This window comes from Xenopus laevis, chromosome 1S (assembly GCF_017654675.1).
Source record: "Xenopus laevis strain J_2021 chromosome 1S, Xenopus_laevis_v10.1, whole genome shotgun sequence".
Taxonomy (NCBI): Eukaryota; Metazoa; Chordata; class Amphibia; order Anura; family Pipidae; genus Xenopus; species Xenopus laevis.
In genome coordinates this window covers 36,551,528-36,570,895 of record NC_054372.1, presented here as the reverse complement: position 1 = coordinate 36,570,895, position 19,368 = coordinate 36,551,528, and the positions used below count along the sequence as shown (strand labels likewise).

Here is a 19,368-nt window from a genome sequence, read left to right as displayed (position 1 = left end):
GTAGAAAGACATGCATACCCAATTTGGATTCGTTGGAATGTGTACTTTCCGAAAATATATGGTTTTCTGGGGTGAACTTACTGTTTTCTACTTTTGCCCCCCCCAAATCGATGTAAATGTGTTGATTTTGCAGTACCTGAAATGACAGACTATATGGGGGTCTTCCTTTTGGGGCCCCTGTATGCCACGTGCTTGGGTACACCTATACATATCGGGCATCAAACTGTTCAGAGGACCCTAGGCTTTCATATTTGGGGTGATTTGTCTTGATACCTAAAAGTATGTGGGTAATACGATGTTGCAGGGTAGATATTTTGAGGTGATTTTTGGAAATGTCACCTAAAGCACCAAATTTAGGAATGGTTTGCGGCTTGGTACTTTGGCGTAGAAAGACATGCATACCCAATTTGGATTCGTTGGAATGTGTACTTTCCGAAAATATATGGTTTTCTGGGGTGAACTTACTGTTTTCTACTTTTGCCCCCCCCTAACGATGTAAATGTGTTGATTTTGCAGTACCTGAAATGACAGACTATATGGGGGTCTTCCTTTTGGGGCCCCTGTATGCCACGTGCTTGGGTACACCTATACATATTGGGCATCAAACTGTTCAGAGGACCCTAGGCTTTCATATTTGGGGTGATTTCTCTTGATACCTAAAAGTATGTGGGTAATACGATGCTGCAGGGTAGATATTTTGAGGTGATTTTTGGAAATGTCACCAAAATCACCAAATTTAGGAATGATTTGCGGCTTGGTACTTTGGCGTAGAAAGACATGCATACCCAATTTGAATTCGTGGGAATGTGTACTTTCCGAAAATATATGGTTTTCTGGGGTGAACTTACTGTTTTCTACTTTTGCCCCCCCAAAACAATGTAAATGTGTTGATTTTGCAGTACCTGAAATGTCAGACTATATGGGGGTCTTCCTTTTAGGGCCCCTATATGCCACATGCTTGGGTACACCTATACATATTGGGCATCAAACTGTTCAGAGGACCCCAGGCTTTCATATTTGGGGTGATTTGTCTTGATACCTAAAAGTATGTGGGTAATACGATGCTGCAGGGTCGAAATTTTGAAGTCATTTTTGGAAATGTCCCCAAAATCACCAAATTTAGGAATGGTTTGCGGCTTGGTACTTTGGAGTACAAAGACATGCATACCCAATTTAGATCCGTGGGAATGTGTACTTTCCGAAAATATATGGTTTTCTGGGGTGAACTTACTTTTTTCTACATTTGCCCCCCTCAAAACAATGTAAATGTGTTGATTTTGCAGTACCTGAAATGACAGACCATATGGGGGTCTTCGTTTTGGGGCCCCTATACGCCACGTGCTTGGGTACACCTATACATATTGGGCATCAAACTGTTCAGAGGACCCCAGGCTTTCATATTTGGGGTGATTTGTCTTGATACCTAAAAGTATGTGGGTAATACGATGCTGCAGGGTCGAAATTTTGAAGTCATTTTTGGAAATGTCCCCAAAATCACCAAATTTAGGAATGATTTGCGGCTTGGTACTTTGGCGTAGAAAGACATGCATACCCAATTTAGATTCAGGGGAATGTGTACTTTCCGAAAATATATGGTTTTCTGGGGTGAACGTACTGTTTTCTACCTTTGCCGCCCCCCAAAACGATGTAAATGTGTTGATTTTGCAGTATCTGAAATTACAGAACAAACGGGGGGTCTTCCTTTTGGGGCCTCCTATGCCACGTGCTTGGGTACATCTATTCATATTGGGCATCAAACTGTTCAGTGGACCCAGGATTTTATATTTGGGGTGTTTTACATTGATACCTAATGATGTGTGGGAGATATGTTGCTGTAGAGTGGAAGCTTTGAGGTCATTTTTCAAAAAATTCACCAATTTCTATAAAACACTATAACTTTAGGAAACAATTGCAACTTGGTGGTTTGGAGTACAAAGATATTTCTACCCATTTTTGATTCACCAGAATCTGTTCTTTCTAGTAATGGGTAGTTTTCTTGGGTAAACCTACTGTTAGTGGAATGTTTGGCCTTGAAATCAAAAGTATGCCGTTTGGGGAGTGTTGCTTTGGAAATTTGGTTGTGTACTGCTTGTAGATTTTGAGCTATACAAGTGAGAAATCTCCATAAAACTATATATATTTGGTATTGTCGCGTTCAGGAGACATAGACCTTTCTAAATCAGCTGTGTTCTCGTACGTAAAATGAATGATGTTTCTGATATATGTGATTGTTCTTCGTGCAACATGATTTTTTTCATTTTATTTGACACTTAGAATCCAATATTTTTTTAGAGAAGTAGAATTACACCAAAATTCTTGCATATTGTGAAAGTTCAGGTTGTCCTGAAAAAAACAATATATTGTTTTCCTGGGTTAACTAAAAGACCACCCCAGGAAAGGCCCTTAAAGTGAAAGAGTGCAAAATATCTAAAAACTGCTTGGCAGTAGATGTTCGCATCTAGGACAAAACGGCTGGCAGGGAAAGGGTTAAAGGAGAAATAAACCTTTAATAAAAAAAAACCCAACCCCCCTACCCTACATAGACCCCCCTCCTTCCTCCCCCCTAGCTGCCCCTCCGGGCAAATGGCCCTAACTCTTTACTTACCCCTCCGTGCAGATTCTGTCCAGTGGAGTTCACGGCCGCCATCTTCAGCTGCTATGGAAATCTTAGGAATGAGACCGGCGCTTCGACAATTTTCGTGAGTTTTGCCGAGAAACAGAAAATTACACCAACTGTAAATGCGCCGCTTCGTCTCTCTAATTCCGAAGATTACCGAAGAGAAGAAGATGGCGCCCATGAATTCCGCTGGTTAACTTTTAGTATGTTATAGAATGGCTAATTCTAAGCAACTTTTCAACTATCCTTCATTATTTATTGTTTATAGTTTTTGAATTATTTGCTTTCTTTTTCTGACTCTTTCCAGCTTTCAAATGGGGGTCACTGACCCCTTACCACATCTCTAAGGCTACAAATGTATTGTTATTGCTACTTTTTATTCAGTCCCTCTCCTATTCATATTCCAGTCAATTATTCCAATCAATGCATGGTTGCTAGGGTAATTTGGACCCTAGCAACCAGGTGGCTGAACTTGCAAACTGGAGAGCCGCTGAATAAAAAGCTAAATAACTCAAAAACCACTAATAATAAAGAATGAAACCCAATTACAAATTATCCTAGAATATGACTCTCTACATCATACTAAAAGTTCATTCAAAGATGAACTATCCCTTTAAGAAAACATTAGAACGTGTGAATACTTGGATCCAACGGGGATGGATAAATTATGACACCACATTTATAATAGATTTGATACAATGTGTATGTGGCTTGCAATATATTGGAAGAACCACTAGAAAAGCAGATTTTCAGAACACATAAGAAACGTAAGGAAAGGGTTAGAGACCCACACATTATCGAAACATTGTAAGGAATTCCATGATGGAAATCCGGAAGGGTTAAAGATCATGGGTATAAAAGTAGTGACCTATGAGCTGAATGTTGTATATACACCAGAGAACACCACAGCTTCATTGTAATCAGCTTGAAAAAGTAACTAAAATGTTCTGAAAGCTTGCTATGATTATATTAGTTAGCCAATAAAGGTATTACCTTTATACCACTTTTGTTATTTTTTTATTTCAAAAGGGTTGCCCTGTTACATTTTTACTGGCTAACACGGTACAGCAACTTTACCTGAAGAAGTGGAGGGAAATAGTAGAGGTGAAGATAGATTAAACAAATTGAGAAAACGAGAGACTTATTGGATATGTACATTAAAAATATGGTACCAAATGGATTAAATGCAGATATTAATCTGGCATCTTTTATATTATGAATGCAACTGATATAAGCAGCATGAAATATAAGGTCATTTTTATAATTTTATAATAACATATTATGTTATGTGAATTTTATGGGCTACTTCATATAATGAATAATGTATCATGTTTTGTGTGTTTTAAGGTGTAAATATTTGTTGTAGTTTTAATTTGGTAATTAATAAAGTGATGTATGGAGGTTAGGGAGAAATAAAAATCACAGACAGAATAAAAATGGGAAATGAGGTCAAGTCAAAGCTGGCCGGTGTCTGTGAAACGCACTGGACAAAAGAACTCAAAAAGTCTGTGTCTATGAGAAAAAAGAACTGTTCCCGGAGTTCTTGGGCATGGAATCTGGATTCTCTAACTGACTGAATATCGCTATGAGAATAAAGACGGAGTAAACTAGAGCTGTGAACACACGGAGGAGGCTGGACGTTAACAGGATCTGTTAATGAAGGATATGGACAGATACTGTGAGAGTTCTATATGCAGTTATTGTAACTGCGTATTATTAGTGATAGCTAATTTATTCGCCAGGAGCGAATTCATGGCAAACTTCGCGTTTCGCCGCTTGCGAATACATTTCGTGGCGAAACGGAACAAATTCGCCCATCACTTCATATTTTGGGTGGGGATAGGGCGGCAGAAATGAAGTAAATGAATTACTACACTTAGAAAAGCTTCCCTGCTGTTGCACTTTTATTTATTTTTTACACATGACAAGAAAAGTGTCCATGTAAAATTGACCACAACATAGCCTTTTTCTAACTAAAACCTGACCTTACATGAAAGACATGGGTATCTGGATTCATTTTCATGCCCTAAACACCTGCATCACTTAAGTTTGCAACAACCCATCTTTAGTAATGCTATTTTCATGCTCCTTCCCCCCCCCCAGTGATGATTGGTAGCGCTCTGTTGTACATTAGATTAAGATCATTAGAGGGTCAGTGTGTCAATAAGCAGATGCCTTAAGGACACAGAAGCTAAGATTACAGTTTTCCTCCATAAATAAATGATGATGCCAGGGCTCACATAACCCCTGCCTATTACTGATATGATCAGGCTCTTGAATCTTGAGAGATTAATTTATGACCAAGTAGGGAAACAGTGGGAAGTTGAATAGTAGGAAAGGTTGGAAGATGATAAGAAAATCCAGACGGTTATTACCGGGACAATTAGCTACGAAAGTGCAGATTCTTGGAAAAATGCATTTGAGCTTACCAGCACTGAAGGAACAAGAATAAAGGAAAAAAGGAAAAAAGGAAAAAAAAAATGTTGTTAGCTTTTGTTGTGTAGCAAAACAATAGTTAAAAATGCTGACTACACTGATAAACAAAGAAATGCAGTGTGAGAAATCAGACACTTGTCCAATATCCCCAGTGAGATTTTTCACACACCAATTTAATAGTGTAAGGGCCCGGAGGCTCCGGTAAAGTTGCGGACCAAGGAGGAAACACCAGTCCAACACAGTTCGAGGTATCCGACAAGGGTGAGGCAGAAGAATAGTCAAGTCCAGGCAGAAGGTTCAATGCAGGCAGAAAAGGTTCAAAGATGAATAAACAGGCTGAGGTCAAACACAGGAATCAGTAATAATCAAGAATAAAGCGCACCAAGGAACACACAAGGTAGAACCTATAATTGGGCAATGATAGGAATGTGTAAGTTTCTTATATATGCCTCTTTGGTGCCAAACAGGCGTGATGACGTCATGACGCTGGCATCCTGACGTTGCATCCATTCTGATGTGCTGGTGTCAAGACACTGCGTCCATTCTGACGCTGGCGTCGAGACGTTGCGCACGGTTGACACATTGGCAACGGAACGTGCCATGTGGGATCCCTGGACGCCATCATCTTGTCTCTCCGGAGTGGCGGTGAGTAACCCTTACAAATAGGAACTTTTGTGCATTAAACCATTTTAAACCACACACTTAATTTCAAGGAATTACAGTGTAAAGTTAATGCACATAAAGAGTGACCGTCAATCTGAGCCAATCTGTCTTTAGGCACAGTTAGAGATAGTATACAAGGAAAGAGGGGCAATAGAAAATTGCTGTATTTATAAAAAATGCAAGACAGCCGAGTCCCTGTGAGCTTATTTAAAACCATAGGTGGGAATGGTTGGGAGCTGACATGTTCAGCAGCACATCACAGAGATTATACATCATTTACATCAGTCCCTGACCTGGTGAAGCTTACAGTCTGCTGTCCCTATTTACACACACTATGGTCAGTAAAGCAGAGGAAAGCCACACAACCCACTTGTACAGTTTATGTTCATAAATCAGCCTCTTAGCCCGCTGGCCAATAACTACCTTCTACTCTCTTTTCTTAGGTTTCTTGTCAACCCAAATATAATGATATGGACAAAAAAAAATAAAACAAAAAAATAGTTCTTCCAATTTTACTATGAATGCATCTGTTAAATATATACCATGAAATAACTGGCAGAAGTTAGTGATTTTTTTTTTGTCAACAGCTGCTATGAAGATGTTTTGTATGATTTCTTTCAGCACATGCTTCAGCACAATATTTCACTCTTAAAACTATTTGAAACTTAAAAGAATTATAAAGACAGTTTCCAATGCAACAAAACAGCGCTGTCCAATACAACTTACAAATGCTAGCATGCATTTTTCTTTATAAAACTGGAAAAATAAGGAATAACACTCCACAAAGTAGGATGAAAGGGAGAAAGCCCAAATCGACTGGGTTGCAATTAAAAGCAAACCTTTCTCCCTTGTCTGTTTTTTTTTTTCTTCTGTTCTTTCACTTGAGGATGCTCACAACTGACCACAGTTTAAATTAGCCAGGGAAGGCAGTGAAGTGTGTGCACACAGAATAGTTGGTGAATATTTACCATATATGCACCATTTATTAAATTCTGCAAGAAATCAAGATTATACTTCTAACAGAAGCAGGATTTTTATTATACTCAAAATGCATGGAGATCCCTGTTTGGCATTGATGGGTTACCGTGCAGCTCCATAAAGCTGAGGAATAGCTACAGCAGAACTTCTGTTTGGGGAGTCAGATTATCACTAGAGTTCAGACTACTCAACCATGGCCATGGTCATGACCATGAAACAGTGGTGTACAAAAAGCTTAAATTTAGAACCAAGAGAAATGAAGTTCATGCTAAACATTCCAGAGAACTTCCACCTGAGTGACAATAGAAGACTTTTCATTCAAAGTCCCAAACGTACCCACCAATGTGATTCAGAGACTGAGCCCAAAGTACATGGTTCATACAGGTACAGGGCAGACCCTGTGTAGGAATCACAGACATTTCCAGAGGAACAAGAACCTTCTGCCCAAGTCAGTGAAACCAAGTGCAACACAAGAACACCCTCATTCTGGGGGAATGAATGCCACAGGAAGTCTGTCAAACAATAGCCAAGAGTGAGACAGCCGTGAAGTAACTTCATCTGGACAAGTTATTCACAAACCATTGCTTCTATTTGAACAACGCTAAAGTTCTCATTTTAGATTCTCTGAGACTTTCAGTTCACTTTAAAAAATAAGTGTATGCATGTTATAATAGTTAATGTTACAGTATTTCTTTCTCTTCATCTTTCTTATTTTTACAGGCTGAAAGGGGAAGATGTGGTGTGGTTACCTCCAGCCACTAGAGGGAATCAGTTGATATTAAGGGTTTCTGTGGTTCTTACTGTTAGCACTTTTGTTTGTTCAGGAACTAACATTCAGCCATGAGGCTCAAATGCTGCGTACTATAAGTACGGTTGCCACCTGTCCTGTTTTGACCCGGACAGCCCGGAATTTGGAAGGGTTGCCCAGGTCAAAACTTCCTGCCCAGTTTTCCAAATAAGGAAAATCGGCAGGAGTAAGGAAAATCGGCAGGATTCTCCAAGATTGACACAGCGGTCGGGCAATTGCTGTGTCATAGCCCCACCCACAATGTCACTGCCCCACCCCTGGCAACCCTAGCTATAAGCTCTGAATAATAGTCTGAAATTCTGATCAGTGTGAGTTTACAGAATAACACTGTGCCAACGGTGTGAATTTTGTGGCTGCTAAAATCCACTACTGCCACTTTCTGATTTTTTTAATCTTCCTTAATAGTAGTATTAAATGCTTTCCTAAATTTTTTTGTAAAATAAAGATATGTACAAAGATGCAAATATTTTGAAACACAATAGGCAGACAGTATACCAGGAGAAAGCCACAGCTCTATTCACATGTATAGCATTTTTACAGTTCTCCTCTATAAACTATCCTTTCAGCCTTCCATATGTATACCCCTTTATTTCATACTTGTCAGACATGTATCACTGTCTTGTTTTGGCTGCTGAGAAATAAGAACATCAACTTTTCAATTAAATTTGGGGGGGGGGGTCAATTTACAAATAGCGACACTGGTTGTAAATCCACTCAGGATCTCCACATGTCCCACTGACCTTATAGTATGAAAAACAGAATGGACAAACATTAGGAATAGCTCATATGTCGAAATGTGTTTTGTTAAAACATTCTATTTTTGCCTATGCTACATGCACACTGATGGTAGGAGTAAAACCACACTGCCCAAAAAGACATTTACTAGCCATGTTTTCACTAATCAATTTTAACACCTAGACAAAAATGCTAAAGTTGCTTATTACAGTGATGCTTGAAACAAAGCACATCTTCTCTGCAATGTTCACTTCACTTCAACAAGCAAGATATACATGTATGAGCCCATAGACATTGTCTTTAGAGAAATGACAGGCGTAGTTGTTTGTCATCTGCGGGACACCATATACAGACATAGAATGGCCAAACAATGGCTGAAGTATGATGATTACCATGTGTAAAATACTTTTTTTATCATAAATACTTTTTACAATTCCATATTCTGGTACAACAGACATTTGCCAAGCAAGGGGTGGCCATTTCCCATTTTTCCCATCTTGTATAAATTAATTCAAAGATGAAATTATGTCTGAACTTCAAAGCATACCAAATTTTATTTTTATATTTCAAACATATTTTGTATTTAGTTTGTAAACATTCACAAACCCCTTGAGGAATTTACAAGTTTATTATTAACTTGTGTGGTAAATTGTTGGCAAAATCAGAAGTTAATTTCCATTAAGCCTGGATTAAGCTTCTTTTACCCTCCTTTCCCTTCCTTCTTCTAGGTATGGCAGGGAGAAATTGTGGTTTTAGAAAGGAATTTATTAAAAATAACACCTGTAGAAAACTTTGTAAATTAATGTTTTGTACCCTTTTGTGATCCCAGCTCCCACCACAGAAGGAGAAGCCACTAGAAAACACAAACGCTACTGTCCCTTCAAAAGTGGGTGAACAGAATAGATGTCTTTATATCTGGGCTATATTAAACAATTTATTCATTTATACAATGTGTTTGTTTGTATGACCTTTATACACAGGTGTTGGGCACATTGGTTGTACATGATAATAGGGTAAAACTGAGTATAAATTCTTAGAAACAAGAATAAAATATCACATTCCAGTATTATTCTTTTTTTAATTGTAAATATAGCATAAAGTCACCATTTTTTCTTTATTAAATGGCAAGGAAAGTGATACATATCATAGAATCTCCACCCTGCTCCTAACCTAACCAAACCATACCACCCACATTCCTTAACATAGCCCTGCCACCTGTTAGTTGCAATGGCGAACCAGGAGCATTTGCAGTTAAAGCTGAACTAGACTTAAAAGCACATTGTATTTTAAATTAGTAAGCAACGAGTCTACAAGATGTTCTACTTCAAAGCAGGTCTTTGAGGTCCACAAAATGAAGAATGAAAGACATTGAAAAGAAATTAAAGAAATTGCCCCACACTGTACCTCTAATGGTTGCATTCATTTCATTTTCAATGCCTGGAGTAGCACTCATTCCATATATCCATACAGGATGTAACTGGAATTAAATACAGCAATTAACTAATAACATCCTTACCATTAACATGTCTCCTTCCTTTGGATTTATTTGATAAACAGAATGTAGGAGGAATGGAACTTCCCTCAAAGCAAACATGTACGTGAGCAAAAGAATGCACTTAACCTCTCTGAGGGAGCTGGAAAATGGCACTTTATCCAAAAATTGGACTTCCAGGGTTACCAGCAAAACAGTGAAAATGTATATGCTAGTGCTAATCTTCCAGGCCACATGGCTCATCAGGCAGTAAATCCACAAATATAAAAAAAGAAAAAAGGGTCACTCCTAGTAAAATTCAAGACTTATTTAAAGCATTGAAAAGCTGATATGGTGTGTCTGCTCCTCTTTTTTTCTTCTTATTTGCAATGCACTAAATCTTACACCATCCACCTAATTATACATTCTATAGAAGGGCTTTACCCAAGATCAACTAGCTGTAAAATGACAACTGTCAGCTAGCCTTAAAAGTCAGGATTCATAGTTCAAACCAACAAAAGGACAGTGCATTTAGGACTGTTTCCGACTGATTCTTCAGTGTCATGTTTATTTCTAGGTATCCTTATTCAAAAAATGCTGCTAGGTCAATAAAGACTAAACTAGCACTACTGTGCTGTCACTTAACAAATGACTTACACATGTTTCTGTGCAATTATCCCTTGCTCTGAGCAAAAAAAGAGAAATGGATGAAACAAAGGACAAAGGAATTTCGAATCTTCTTTCATCTGGGGCAGAAGGCTGAGAGCATAGTATAGATAGTGGTTTTCAACCACAAGATGGTGCTGTCTCTCATAACCACTTCCCTACAGTATTGCACTGCACCTGCTCAGTCATTTTTTTTCTTTACATATGTGATTAAAAAAACAACAAAAAGATCCAGGCACTGTGGTAATTACAGAATTCACTGCACTTTTTCTGAAACAGTTGAAATGCTTCAGTCTTGAAGTCAGAATGCAGCATCATTTTTTTTTTTACAATATTTCTGTCTCACTGAAACTACGATTCATGGGTCAGTGGTTAGCATTGCTGTCTTGCAGTGCTGAATCCTAGGTTCAATTCTAACCTGGGAACTACATATCTGTGTGCAAAGGGTGCTCACATGCTAGCAGCTAAATTGGCTCCTAATAAAATTGTCCGAAGTGCATGTAAATGTGACTAATGAACAATCTTTGTAAACCTGTAGTGTAAAATGTTGCTGCTATATTTTTAAAGGATAGAAAAAATTGGTTTTAATAAATTAAAAGTCTCCTTCCTCCATAGCAAGTAAGCAAGACCCCGTAAAACGGTAGACTCTTTGGGGCAAATTCCCTAAGCAGTGAAAATTCACAGCCATCGCAGGCATGAATTTGCTCCGACTCCGACAGTTCACTAAAGTGCAAAGTTGTGTCCAGGGCGCAGAACGATGGCGAATTTTCACTAGCGGTACTTTGGCAATCAAAACGAAGATGCGGTAGCACTGCCTAATTTGCATACGGCGGGAAATTATTAAGTTACATGGACGTATATGTTGCAGCAAATACATTACATTACACAAGTCCAGGGAACCTTAATAAATAAAATAGAATTGTTATAATGCCCTACACATGAGCCCAGTGTATAGTTTATGTTCCACATGTTAGAAAATGGAGGGGGGAACCCGTTTACCCAAAACAATTTTATTATGGACCTTTGCAGGCTATCCCTCAGAAAAAAGGAGAAGACGCCAGCGTTTTTTGGAACTTAGAAATATTACGCCCTAAAAATTGAGGAAGTCCTATGCACTCCATTGCACTTCGCCTGGTCTGGGCTGGCGATGGCAAGTCTGGCGAATGAGGTAACAGGCAGTAAAATCCGCATCTTACTGAATTTGCAGAGTTCATCTCGCGTTAGAGTGCAAAGGAACCCTAGCGTCTATCTCCTTCGCTAATGAAGTGATGCCTGCGCCCCATTAGTAAATCGGCGAAGTAACTAAATGACGTCACGCTGGCGAATCATCGCCAGCATTAGTCTCTTTGCCCTTAAGCTGGGCCATCCGTGGCCCTATTTTATTTTATTTTTTCACTGCCATGCACTATATTGTTAAAACTATGTTTACACTAGGCTGTGTAACATGTCATCTTCCGCTCTTTGCCCTCTACTTTTTTGGGAAGGCTTTCTACTAGATATGGGAACATTGTTTTTTTGTGAGTTGCTTTGAATTTATTGTTGAATTGTGGTCAGGGTTATGTGCAGACCAGACAAGTTCTTCCATTCCCATCATTGCAAACCTATTCTAAATTACTGTACTTTATGCACGGGGTTATTATCAAAATGGGAAGAGGAAACAGCTTTCCCCAAATTAGGAAGCACAAAATTGTTAAGAATATCACAGTATGTTATAGCGGCAACTGTTTTGGCAATGATAGATATGGCTCAAATGGTTCAATAATGAGAAAGGCATGTGCCAGTAACATAACAAAATCCATATGGGCCTGGATGCAAAATTTGCACTGGTTTCTGCCCCTAATCCATGTTGCTTGACCACCTTCAGGATAGCTTGCCTATCCTCCTTAATGATCTTAATGAGACCTTTAGTGGGCCTCATAGGTGGGCAGGTTGTGGTATACTCACACCCCTAACACATTTTAATCCTACTCAACTACTTTATCTGTTTCTACTTCCACACCACCTCACCAGTAAAAGTCACATTAAATTTAGGTTACTGGAACTCATACAGACAAAAAAAAATATCCTCTGCACTCAGTATACTATAAGGACATAATGGGGCAGATTGACTGAAGTGTGAAGTGGCCGACACTAGCGACATATCGTAAAATGCTGGTGACTTTTCCTTTCAAAAGTTCGAACAATGAAAGGTTTATGTGTGAACAATTTTTGACTAAAAAACTAATTTGAGGGGCATGCCACATTTGTTTAAGGGTGGGCTAATGTCTAGGGCATTAGAGGATCTCTTCTGTCTTTATTATGGCTCATTGGACATGTGTTAGAAATAGTGGCCACTTCAAGGATTTGCACCAACATTACTAATAAAGACATTCATATGACTTTTAGATACCCACCCTATTCAGATTAACCTAAGCATAAAATAAACGCTAGCGAAAATTCGCTAAGAAATGCTCCCCCAGCCAAAGTAACGCTAGCGAAAATTCACCAGCATTCGGCTGCTGAGACCCAACTTCACATTTTAGTGAATTAGCTTAGTGGTAACGAATTTGCATCTGGCGATGTCGTGCGAGGTATGGCGAATCGGTCACTGGCGAAAATTCACACGTTAGTGCATTTGCCACTATGTGTCATACCTCCCAACTGTTGCGGTTTTAGAGGGACAGTCACTCTTCTGACAGCTCAACCCTCAGTCCCTTGTTTGTACTGGAAAGTCCCGTTTTTCTCTGCACTGTACAGCCAGAAAAAGAAACAAAGTTTCTAACTTAATTGGCTTTTGCCAGAGCCCAGAACAGCAAGAGCAACAAAAATTAGATACTTCTGTAACAATTTCGAGATAAGCAAATAAGTAATTGTAACAATATAAGTTTGCCCTTTTTATTATACACCACAGGGATCCCCTGACAAAGTTTTTTCTATTCTTTAGAAACCTTAATGTATTCAAATAATGCACTAGAGTGCTTTCTTATCATTTCTACAACAGTAATATGTAAAGTTGGCTTCAAAGTAACTCAGACCACTCAAGTGAGAATGGTCTATTATAAAGATAGCTATAAAGCTTGACAGGGCTGCCGCTTGGAGAGTAAAGTTTCCAGACTCTATATTTATTTTTTTCCAAAACTGCTCTACATCACAAACCATTAAACATTATTTCAGGCACAAACACAAACTTTTATCTTTTTATTAAATTGGCCCTTTGGAGAAATAATTATTTGTCAGAGATACTCTCCTGCTAAAAATACAAAGGTTCAGCATGTAAGCCAAGTGCTGGCACATTACCTTTAGCTGAACTGCCTGAAATTGGAGTAATTCATGATGGAGAGCTCAGTGCCATTTATTAGAGGTTGAAGAAAGAATGAGAACTGTTTTTTAAAAACACATAAAAAAAACACTGTATATTGCCCTTCCATGTTAATTTTATTTGAAATATTAATCATGTGAAACCTTGAAATTACCAAAACGACAATCAAACCTTAGATCAGAGGTACGAACATCTGCCAAAAAAGAATAAAATTGCAAAATGTCAAACTGCTTTTTTTGGAAGCATTGCTAAAAATGTGAGCAGGGGTCAGAGAACTTGGACAAATCCTCAGGCTTGGTTCTACTACATCATCAGTATTGTAATCCAAATTTGTTGAAATTTCCATTGCTCAAGTGACTACATTCTTGCTTCCAAGGAGCACAAGATACATTCTTTATGCTGGTACTGATGACAAGACGGAGGGCCCAGTCTTCGGCCTGTCACTAAATTATTTTGCTTCTGGCTAATAATTTCTGCGATCATGCAACATGTTCCAAATAGAAAAAAAAGTATGGGTTGCAAGTAGAAAGTAAGAACATAGTCTGTCTCAATATATTATATAAATTTGTCACCTAATCCATTCTAAAAATCTAAATTTCCTCAGGAAATGCATGTCTTATCTTGAATTCGCAGCCACTTAGCTGAATAGAATACATAATGGATCGAGGTCAGGCTAAAACAGCATATATCTCCACAGCCAGAGAAATAAATCTTATGTGAGATGCACATAATTCATTCAACAATACATTAATAGTGTTTGCTATCCACCAGCTCACTCATTTCACTCAGACAGATCGCAAATGCATTTATTCAGTTTAAAACTACCTACAAATAGGCACCCATTTTGACAAAGCTGATTTATAATCTACCCATATTTGGGACAAAACTAGCAAAATAAAGTATCTCATGCAACAGTACAAAGTATATCGACAACAGTGCAATGTATCTCATGCAACAGTACCACACAAAACATTACAACATAAAATCCCTCCATTGCAATTTACACAGATATCTAATTGAAAAGATTTAAACGAGGGTTGTCCAAACCAGCTGTGGAATGATAACTTCCAGGATTCTCCAAAACTATTTTAGCAATTCCATGTTTTATGTCCTGTTAGTACTGCATGCAAAGGATGCTCTTATAATTACAAATGCTTACTTTGTTACATACAGCATGTTGCACTAAGCTCCCTGTATTTAATACCCATTGAGAGCATGTTCTCTAAGGGTAGTGGCAAACAGGCAGATTCGCGGAGATTTAGTCGCCTGGCAACTAATCGCCTCTTCTGCGGGGCCACAATCTCCCCGAACTGCCTTCTTCCTGCCTTCCGCCTGCTTGAATGAGAAAACACCAGCGCAATGCACTCATGGCGTTCTGATTTCCGAAATATCCCAAAGTTTCCGAGGCAACTTTGGGCGATTTCGGAAATCGAAGCGCCGCGAGCGCATTCCCCGAATCTGCCCGTCTGCCCTTAGTCTTAAGCTGGCCATAGACGCAACGATCCGATCGCACGAATCGGAGATCGGTCGTTTGGACAGGTTTGCCGATAATATCTCTGCATGTATTGCCGATTGTACGATTTTCAGTGGGAGACTGTGACTAGCTTTATCAGACATAACTATCGTACGATTGCTGTCAGAGGTAGTATATTGGCTGATCTGTTCTTTTACTACTTTATTTGATCGCATTGGTAAGACTTTGATCTGAATGGTTAGTGGCGGGTCGGGAGATGGGAAAGTCTGATTCGTACGATCGGATCTTTGCGTCTATGGCCAGCTTAAGACAAGCAGTCTAACAACTTGAAAGTATTTGGAGAACACTGATCAAAGTTAGCAAGGAGCTGAGATCAATAAAATAATGTTTCCTGCTTTTAAGAAAGTTCCTCCTAAAATCAGGGACACTACTGGCAACTAAAACAAAACATATACCAAATGAAAGAAAGCAAGAGATACAGTTTGTAAAGTCTCTAATCTAGAAAACAGCTCCCGTTCAGTTGAATAAATATCATTATCTCAGCATGGCTTTGTTTAAATAACAGTAATTAAGTAATAATAACATTGCCCCTATCTGGGAGTCTGCATAAGTGGAGCACAAGCAAAACACTACAAACTGTGCCACAATGCCACACAAGATGCACCCCTCCAAACACACACTTGTGGTGCAGTCCTCTGCTCAGTGGATAAATGGTTGCTCTCCCTGACCAGCATTTCATTTTTCACTGAACATTTCACAAACGGAAAGCTTTTCTGATTATAAAAACAAATTGTCTGTGAAAGCTTGATGTGAGTGAAAACACGTGCTGGTGCATTGAGCAAGGGAATTCTTGGGATGCAGTAAAATCCATATTAACCTATGTGCTTCCAGATGGGCTAAATACCCTTGTAAGTGTGACTGCTAGGACAGAAAAAAAAAACATACACAAAGGGGAATGAAGATTATTCATATCAGTGAGAAGGTTAAAACAATGTGACCCTGTGCGGAGCTGCACAATTTGTTCCCTGCTGATCTGGAATGTTAATAACCTGTCAGGCCAGAAGAAGCCAGAAGCCTATAAGGGACAATAGCATGAAGGTGTTCAGATTTCATTAGTTAATAAAGTGGCAACATATTCCGTAGCATGGTACAAAGAAACACTAAGAGCAATTAAAGGAGAAGGTAAGCTGTGGAGGCATTTTATTGCCAATAGATTAGCCACAGTAGTGCAAACTATAACACTATATTTATACTGCAGAATGCTTTACTATACCTGAGCTCTAGGAGCTCTCTGTTTGTTTAGGATAGCAGCTGTCATATTAGCTTGGCGTGACGTCACTTCCTGCCTGAGTCTATCCCTGCTCACTCATAGCTCTGGGCTCAGATTAGGGAGGGGAGGAGGGAGGGAGGTAGGAGCAAACTGAGCATGCTCAAGCCCAAGCCCTGGAGGTTTAAGGTGAAAAAAGGAAGTCTGATACAGAAGCCCATGTGTACTCAATAGAAGGAAAGAAATGTTGTGTTTCAGAGGACTCAGAGCAGCATTACTTTGAGGGGTTACTGGTATATTTAGGTGGACCTTTCTGATAAGGCTTACTTAGTTTTAACCTTTCCTTCTCCTTGAAGGGTCATGAAGCAACAAGAATGACAACCAACCACTTTCAATACGAAAATGACATTTACTGTACGTGGCACTACAACTTGTTGATGTTACACATAAATCTATTGCCCCATTAAAGGCCACTGAGACTTGCGGTTCATTAGAAGCCAGGAGGCTGAAGGCACTTGGTATCCCCATCTGTATACTCTATAGGCATACACATAAACAATGCAGACAGCGTGCATGTGAAGGTAAATGCTCACTTTAAAGGGCTGACACAACAACACAAGCAACATATTATATATATATATATATGACATTTAACACACCATTTTTCTTCTTTCTTGTTGAAAAGCATTAGGGTGTCAAAACATTGCAGTAGGGGAAATAAATGGTACCAGTATAAAACAGGGTTCACACACTTGTTTCATGAACAGGAAGAGCTCATTCATATTTGGGGGGGGGGTTTATTTAGACCCCCCCATCACAAAATGTACTTTGTTGCCAATTATCCCCATTTCCAGTAGAGAGAGTCATTTAGGAATGGGCAGTGCCACTTGCCAAGGGAGAGGCATCTTAGTTACTGCCCCAAGGACACTGCTCCCAAATGTCCTTACCTGTGTGTCACCAAATTCCGGATCGTCGTAATAGCCCTGTCCCGACTCATAAGCTGCACCCGGCTGCACCCACACTGTGTAGTAAAGTACAAGTAACGCTCCCTCCAGCAAGTACATTTTCCCCTACGGGATGAGGCTCTAGTGGCACAGTCCAGTCACACTGCGCTCCCCACAAAGGGCAGCCGGGAAATCGTCACTCGGTGCAGCAGCGCCGCAATAACCTGGGCATCAGCCTCTTCCCAGCCAGTGAGCAGAGATCTGCTGCCAGTTAAGCAAAACTTGTCTCAGCGAGTTGGACATCCGTGTCGGTCACTGCATGAAGCTCTGGGGCAACTGCTCAGTGGCAACATGGGCAAATACTGACTGATGCAGAAGCCTTTGCCTCAGAAAGGTGGCTGCACGTGGTTGCTATGGGAGGCTGTCTCGCTTGCACTGCTGCTGTCTGGCATCAGGGAATGTCAGTGCTGAGCGCACACACATACACACACATACATACACATACACATACAAACACACGCAGAGCGAATGCAGTTCGCAGGAGACTATTACAAGAAGCGTGTGAGGCAAACTAACCACGCCCACCCTACACTTCTCTCCGCCCCCGCTCTCCTCTAATCCGCCCACACACTCCTCCTTGTCAGTTTCAGGAAGCTGCTGCAGGGCTTTACTAGTTCCTCACAAGTGCCCAGAGTGTCAGTGCTAAATCATAGAGCGCTAATAATTTACTTCCAAACCACAAAGTTGCCTATGTGTCACTACTGGTGTCTATGGTTGTTCACCATGGAGTTAGAACACTTTTGGGCCTTGATATGTCATAGGTACATTTTCTTACTAAGTCTGTCCTTAGGTCTGGAATCTACATGGGCCGACTGGATCTATCCCAGCACCAATGTTGCACAGACTCAAATAAACACTAGTGAAAGCTGCAGGGGACCGAGGCGCCACATATTTCCACTGTGACAGCACAACGAAGAAGAAATAAAAAATCCCACTGTTTCTGCGATCTAAAGGCCCCCATACACAGGCCGATAAAAGCTGCTGATTGAGTAAGCAGGTTATTGGCCCATGTGTGGGGCCATCTGTCGGCTTCCCCGATCGATATCTGGCCATCTTGATCGGGCAGGTTAAAAAATCCCGTCAGATCGCGGCCGCATCTGTGCGTTTATGCGATCCCATCAACCACTCCGCCCGTATCGGACGCATTATGATTCTATCGTTGGGCCCTAGGGCCCGCGATCGGATCAGCCCGATATTGCCCCTTCCCTTTATTCGCACACATTTTTGGAGAAATGGGGATTGGCGCACGGGAAAACATTGTATCTCCTGCGCATCCCCAGTGTTTCTGAACCAATGTGGGTGTGGTTGGGCAGCATGCCTTGGTGGCCTTTCCACAAATCCAGGCCTGGCAGCATGCAGGGTTGCCAGGTCTAATTTTCCAAACCAGCTAAGTCATTTACAAAACCAGCCCAAAACTAGCCAAGAGGCACTTCAAAAGTAGCCCAAAAAAGTAAAAATAAATAAATAAATGGATATATGTGAAAATACGCCTTTTTCAAATTTTCACAGTTTTACTAATTTTTCCATGAAGCAAATGGGACAGATTCACCCATCACCAGGGGTGTAACTACAGAGTGAGGCCCAGGAAGTATGGGGGCCCCATAAGGCCCTAATACAAATACAATTTCAATAAATATTGGTAAAATTCACTGGAAAATGCAAGAATGGGAGACTGGGGTACAGAGCCCAAAATCTGGTAACTCCTGACTTCTACACAAGTCAGTCCCATTGCATGCTGGGTATTGTAGTCTTAAATTAAACTTGTTAAACCAAAACTATATTACCCAGCATGCACTGGAAGACGTAGGCTTGGCACATTAGGCCAAGAAAAAACTTTGGCTGGTTTCCAAAGTACAAACCAGCCAAAGGCCCATAAAGTAGCCCAAAACATACCTTCGCTAGTGTGTACTTTTAAATAAGAAGCCCAATTTGGCTGGAAAACTGCCAACGT

General features: G+C 40.0%; 1 protein-coding gene across 1 annotated transcript in view; it reads right to left on the bottom strand.

Moving 5' to 3' along the window:
- vegfc.S (vascular endothelial growth factor C S homeolog) overlaps positions 1 to 17,934 on the bottom strand; it is a gene marked incomplete at its 5' end in the record, with an annotated part of 84,200 nt that extends 66,266 nt beyond the window's left edge. Inside the window, 1 exon segment of the mRNA NM_001095814.1 lies at positions 17,361 to 17,934. Coding sequence (NP_001089283.1) covers positions 17,361 to 17,477 — 117 coding nt within the window.
- Positions 17,935 to 19,368: the final 1,434 nt, after the last annotated feature.